The sequence below is a fragment of the Accipiter gentilis genome, chromosome 34 (genome assembly GCF_929443795.1).
Source record: "Accipiter gentilis chromosome 34, bAccGen1.1, whole genome shotgun sequence".
In the NCBI taxonomy this organism is placed as follows: domain Eukaryota; kingdom Metazoa; phylum Chordata; class Aves; order Accipitriformes; family Accipitridae; genus Astur; species Astur gentilis.
In genome coordinates, this window is record NC_064913.1 from 708,673 (window position 1) to 714,906 (window position 6,234).

The following is a 6,234-nucleotide window of genomic DNA, read 5'->3' on the forward strand; positions in this document are numbered from 1 at the left end:
CTTTGAACTCCCCTCAAACCCTTGCTATTCTTAAGCAGTAGTTCTAGAAATGCAACACTTCTTATTATAAATAGTGCAGCTTTGTTAAATATGCATATTATAATAAATTTTTAATTAAAGACTACAGTTAAATAAGACTATAGGAATCAGACATACACTTCCCTTGCAGATATTCTGCAGAACTCTTGAGTATGCCAACTACTCCTCATCTCCACTTTATTCCCACTCTGCAGATCAGAATGAAGAACAAAGTCTGGGTTCCAGTAACATTGCAGAATTAAGTCCAGGAGCAATAGACTCTTGCCGAAGCGAGTATCACGCTGCTTTTAACAGCATGATGATGGAGCGTATGACCACTGATATTAATGCACTAAAAAAGCAATATTCCAGGATAAAGAAGAAGCAGCAACAGCAGCTTCACCATGTGTATATCAGAGCAGGTAACATATCAAAACATGCTTCATTTACCAATTTATTACAAGCTAACTTCATCATAGGAGACAAGGCAAATAACATTCTTTTATGTTTAACCAAATAGACAAAACAAGAGAGACTGATGGAATATATAACACATTAGTAGTAAAGTGGATACCACTTCGTACAGACAGATTGTAAATGAGAGGGTGATGTTTTTTCTTCTTTTGTCAGGATCTGAAGGTGACGACCCTGGGATTTTTTTAGGTCCCAGGGACCAGCTGAACAATGGTACTTAAAAGTGTCTTTGCTATCTGGGTGCATTGTGTTGATCTCTCTGATTAAAAACTTCAAATCTTTGGCATTCTTGGAGTTGACAAACTGATGCACTGGAAAAAGTGAAATGAGGAGATGAGTACACTTCAGACCAAGTGGCAGGTAGATTCCTAGCTGGCCCATGTTATCCTAACTCCTCTGAGTTCATCCAGGTATGGCAAATTATGCAGCTGAAGAACTGGCTTAGATGTTCCATTGTGGCTGACAGTTTACCTCGCCATAATGATACTGCTGTGAGGATTGAGCTGGACATCAGTCCGTTATTTAGTGACCTGTGTTACAGAGCCTATTTCTCCAATTGGCAAACTCAGCAATGTGGAGGTTAGCAGGAACAGCACAGCTGGGGGTTTCAGTGGGTGTGCAAGCTGAACACAGCCCACCCCACTCATTCCTCCCCACTTAGGTGTCACCTTTCTAAAGTTGGCATTGAACCATGCAGATGGGTCACTGTGGAGAATTTTTATTCCTCTTCTAGATTTTCTAAACTTGTCCTAGCAGGAGCATTTGAATACATAGAGCTGAAATTTTTCATTAACATCGTTTGTAAGAAATTTTTTTTTTTAAATATTGGCAAAGTATTTGCTTTAAACAGGCTGTAGCCAGCAGAAACAGTGCAAACAGTAAAATGTTGATTCCCAAGGATTGCCAATCCCCACCCCCCAAACATAAACCTTTCTAATCTTACTAATCGTGATGCAGGGCTGGGTTTGTGGTTTAATCAAACTGTCATCTAACTACCTAATTCTGAGTCCACTGCTCTGGTTTAATAAGAGGACCTAATAGGTGTGGTTTATCCATTAGAAATACATTGATTCATTCTTCAGTCACACAAGCCTCATGGAAAGGCTTATTTGACTGACCTTGTATAGGGACTGAAGTGCCTTTCATGGTTGGAAGAGAAATGAAGGAGAGGGGAAAGATCAGAAGCCAACGTTAATGTTAAACTACCAGTTACAGTGCAATTCCAAAAATTGAGATGCTATTTTTGTTATGATTTATTTTCATGGTATTCCATAGGTAAGAAGCAGGGAGGGAGGACAGAAAGTCTTTATTATAGAAGTTACAGCTTTGTGTTTGACCCCAAGATGAAAGAAAAATTCAGTGATTTTTCTTTTTTTTGTGAATAACTGTCCATCCTACAAACCTTTGCTATAGCTCATAGAAAGGCGCCAAATTTGGTGGGGCATCCTTAGAACATTAATTGGTTTTGTCCTTTTACAATACTGTGTTTCTCTTAAACACTTTCTTTCAGACAAAGGGCCAGTTACCAGCCTCCTCCCTTCTCAGGTAAACCATTCCCCAGTGATAAACCACCTCCTTTTAGGAAAGAAGATGAAATTGAATAACAGGTCTCTCAAAAACGCTGTTATTCACATCCCAAGTCATGCTACAGGGAAGATGTCTCCCATTCCCCAAGAAGATCTTAAAGCAAAACTGAACTCTCCATGGCGCACTCACATAAGAGTTCATCGAAAGAATATTGCTAGGGCCAAAGGCCAGCTGGGCTATGGGGATACTGTAGGACTAATAGATGAGCAGAGTGAGAGCTGTAAAACAAATAGTCCTGGTGCAAAGGAGGAGACTTCCAAACATTCTGACTCTGGAGAAAGAGAAGGAGGTGGTTTGGATGACAGGACTACTCGAAAAGCTGACCGGCAGTCATCTGAGCCAGTCTCTATGGACAGCAGTACGAACATGTTGGTGGTTCAGCTAAAACTGGAAGCACTGGAACTTGCCTCGGATGCTGAGTCAACATCCCATCAGTCCATCCAGCCATGTTTATCAGAGTCCTCCAGGTCATCCAGCGACAGTGGAAACCTGGCTAAATCTCCCCAGCCTGGGAACCCGAAGCCACAAGTCTTCAATCCTTTTCCCAGCGTCAAGCCTCTTCGAAAGTCAGCTACAGCCAGGAATTTAGGGCTGTATGGCCCCACTGAAAGAACGCCAACTGTACACTTCCCACAGATGAGCAGAAGTTTCAGTAAGTCTGCCAGTGGCAACAGTGGGACCAGGAAACGATGATGTACTTACTACCTGGCACTTTCTATTTCTGACAGCAACAAAAAATTTGTATTGCCTCCCCCACCCCGCCCCTAATGTGTGTGTGTGTGTACACATGTGTCCCAAAGCGTTTCTAATCTTTAATTAAGTAGTGGGGACAAAAGTGGTTACCAGATGTATAAATATGTGTCTTTGACAATTGTGCTGCTGTGTTGTTATGGGATAGATTAGTGAAGATGCACTCTGGTACCCTATTGTCGATTCTGATGGTTCTGTGGTAAAATAAATACTGATTTGCAGTGTGAAGCATACTGTTTCTTTAAATCTAACTCGAACATAAAATCACTGGCTGCCTTTAACCCCTCAGCCCCCCATGGCTGCCTCCTGTCTCCTTCAAAGCTTGAAGGACAAATTGTCTGGTGCAGCAGACACCTATAACAGTTTTTATGACTGTTATGCAGCTTCCCCATTAGACCTCATCATCACGCTCTGTGAGCAGCTGGAGAAGCCATGACTAACAGAAGCACAAGCAGCCCTAGCAATCAAAAGTATCCCTTTGTGTCTGGCATGACCACTTAGCTACTGGGCCTTCTGGCTTCAGATGTTCTTGAGCAGCATTTTGTGCTTCTCTTCCCACAGCAGTCTTCTGCTGATACTGCTTTTAATATAAATGTAATCAGTGAGCATGAGAATAGCAGACATAAGTCCATCCACAACACTGGTTTGCTCCTTTTCTGTTACATATGTACATACATACATTTCTGCTACTTACTGCTGGACAGTTGCAGCATGAAAAATTAGGAATTAGGTACAACTATACGTGTAGTTGTATGAGTACTATGGCACATCTTGGCTTCAGTGGATTTAAAAGCTATTATCTAGATTACAGACTTGTAATTAAATCATATTTGCCAGCTTAGCAGTAGGTACAATATATGAATGGTCCAAAGTAGTTTAGGGGTTTAAATTATATAAATAGAGTGATTAGATACTTAGGGTGCCACCTATCATTAAAAGCCAACACTTGAGCCACTGTGTAAGTGGGATGGACCCGTGGGACTGCCATGGGCTTCCACGGCTTGGTTCTGGTTTGGTGTGAAAGAGCAATGGCCAAGAGATAAGCTGAGTATTTACGTCCAAATCAAAAAGCAAAGCTGGTGAATACTGTAAGACAAATACTTTTTTTTTTTTTTCTATATATATTAAACAGACAGGCAGAGAAGCTAAATGTGGATAATTCAACTTCATGGTTGCAAAATCAAGCCCTCAAACTCCAAGAAATTCAGGTTGCTCTTAAAATGTTACAGCTCTGCCGAATTGTATGTATTGACTGTGATTCATTACATTATTGCTTCCAAGTTTCCCATGACATGAAAGTGCCATTATTTTAAACTGGAGTAAAAGCAGTGATGATGAATCAGTCCCATTGTATGTAATATCTTACTTCCTCTCTTAAAATTCTTTGTTAAATTTGCAAATTAATATATCATTGTCTATTTATTAATGTATCCCATAACCAATAGGATTTGATAGCAGTTTTACTGTATACAATAACTTATAAGCTGTACAATATACCCTGTTTACTGTTGTGGGGACAGTTTTATTTTGTTGTTGTTTTATACAAGTGTATGCATATAAATAATATACAAGTATGAACACTATAAATATAAACCAGATGTAGATCAGATCTTGCCCCTGCCTTCTTTTCGGGTTATAGTAGTATTGTCACTAATGATTATTTATAGTGCTAAGTAAATTTAAAATAATGTAGAATTTAGTCAGTGATCATGGACTGTATAAGAATTGTTTCTGCCTTGATTAAGAAGAAATGGACTTCTCAAAATTTTACTGTGAATCATTCTCCCCATTTTTTCTTAGCTTCAGTGTATCACGTGGCTGTATACGGAACCAGTAAAAATAAAAGGACTGTCATTCTGCAAAAACTGCTAAAATGTTGAAAGTACATGTATGAATTTTCAACACGTTAAGCAATGAAAAATTAGCAAGCTTTGCATGGATATTGGTCTGGGGAAAGAAATGCCAGTAGAATACAAGTTCTAGCGATTCAGACCTAATCGATAATTGACGAGTGTGCTCTGAGGGTCTTGGACTCTACTTGGACCATTGGGATTGAGACAAAGGAACCATGACACCTCAGTGCATTAGTTTGGTGATGCTTGCTGCAGGCAATTTTCTTTAAGTACTGCTAGATGAGAAAATTGAGTGTCACTTCAGCTGTTCAGTACCTCAGAGGATGTTTACTCTCTACCTGAAATCTGCCTGTTGAACATACAGTAAAAGCAACTTCATCACTTGGTACTGAGGGTGGAACATGAAGATGAGATCCAGAGAATCAGGAAACTCCAGAAACGTTTCCAATTTTTTTTCCCCTAATGAATCCCTTCAGCAAACGAGGTCTGGTGATGCGGCTGTGCTTGGAAGAGTGGCATTGTAGCACTGAGGACGTTGTGAAACATCATGGTGGGAGTCTCTGCTCCATAAACCTCTGCATTTTGTTTTCCTTGAGGCCTCCTTGTACTAGTGCTCTCTTCCATGTGACTAAATGACCTTTCTGTTTATTGGGTTTTTGTAACTCCTCGAGTCTTTTTTTTGAGAAAGTATTTTATTAGGATCAGATTGACTTTTATTTCTGAGAATGTGTTTCACTATCATCAAATGGAAGCTCTCAAGGGCTGGGCATTTAATTCTGTTTTGAGAACACTTAACAGGCCTACAAGTGGAAATGCAGCTAAAGCTATTTTGAGATTATTCAAAATTGCCTGCACTTTGGGGGTAAAAATGGTAGATGGTAGAAATCAGTTTTTCAGAATTGCAGGCAGCAAACAGTTGATTTCATCCACAGCTGCAGCTAGGGGAATATAATTTTGTATACTTAACAAAAATCCTATCATAATCCATTCAAAGGAATGTGTTTGCTAGAAAGATAACAAAATGTTCTTTCAAGCAAAAATAAAATGCAGTCCTTTACACTGATATTTCCAGTTCAGGTAAAAGTTCATGTTCAAAATTCAAGAGAGACTTTAAATCCATTTCAAACCTCCACGACATGTATTTTAAACCATGTGAAGTTGTTCACGGAGAAGTAAGGTGGGTGGTTTCACCGCTCTGTAGTTTTCCTTGACCTTCTGGCAGTGAGTCACCCGGTGCCCGTCCGCGGGCAGCAGTCACACCTGGCTGAGTGGCAGGGAGCCAATGTCACCACCTGGCACCAGCTCCGCTGAAGCACGAAGAGACAAAAACTCATCTTAATGGATCCCTGTCCTTGTCAATGCTTTGTTCGCTCCAGTTTTACTCCCTATTTGTTGGCAGAAGATTGGTTCAGGGCAGGGCATCATCATGGAGCCCTGCGAGTGATTTGAGATGGGCAGTCGTCCCAGACGAGCACCTTCAGCCCGAGTGTCATCAGCCAGCGGGACCCGTCGGGTCAGGCTTCTTGAGCAGCCACGAACTGCTGTGTTTGGA

General features: G+C 40.6%; 1 protein-coding gene across 7 annotated transcripts in view; it reads left to right on the plus strand.

Moving 5' to 3' along the window:
- The window catches only part of TBC1D30 (TBC1 domain family member 30), a 60,437-nt gene extending 55,999 nt beyond the window's left edge, over positions 1–4,438 (plus strand). For 5 of the 7 annotated variants that reach the window (XM_049792250.1, XM_049792243.1, XM_049792248.1 and 2 more), the window contains 3 exons: positions 234–440; positions 649–705; positions 2,003–4,438. In XM_049792250.1, the coding sequence (XP_049648207.1) occupies positions 234–440; positions 649–705; positions 2,003–2,772 (1,034 nt within the window). In that variant the 3' untranslated portion in view covers positions 2,773–4,438. The remainder of the gene's footprint in view (positions 1–233; positions 441–648; positions 706–2,002) is intronic. The other 2 variants (XM_049792245.1, XM_049792247.1) reach the window with 1 other exon arrangement.
- The last annotated feature ends 1,796 nt before the right edge of the window (positions 4,439–6,234 follow it).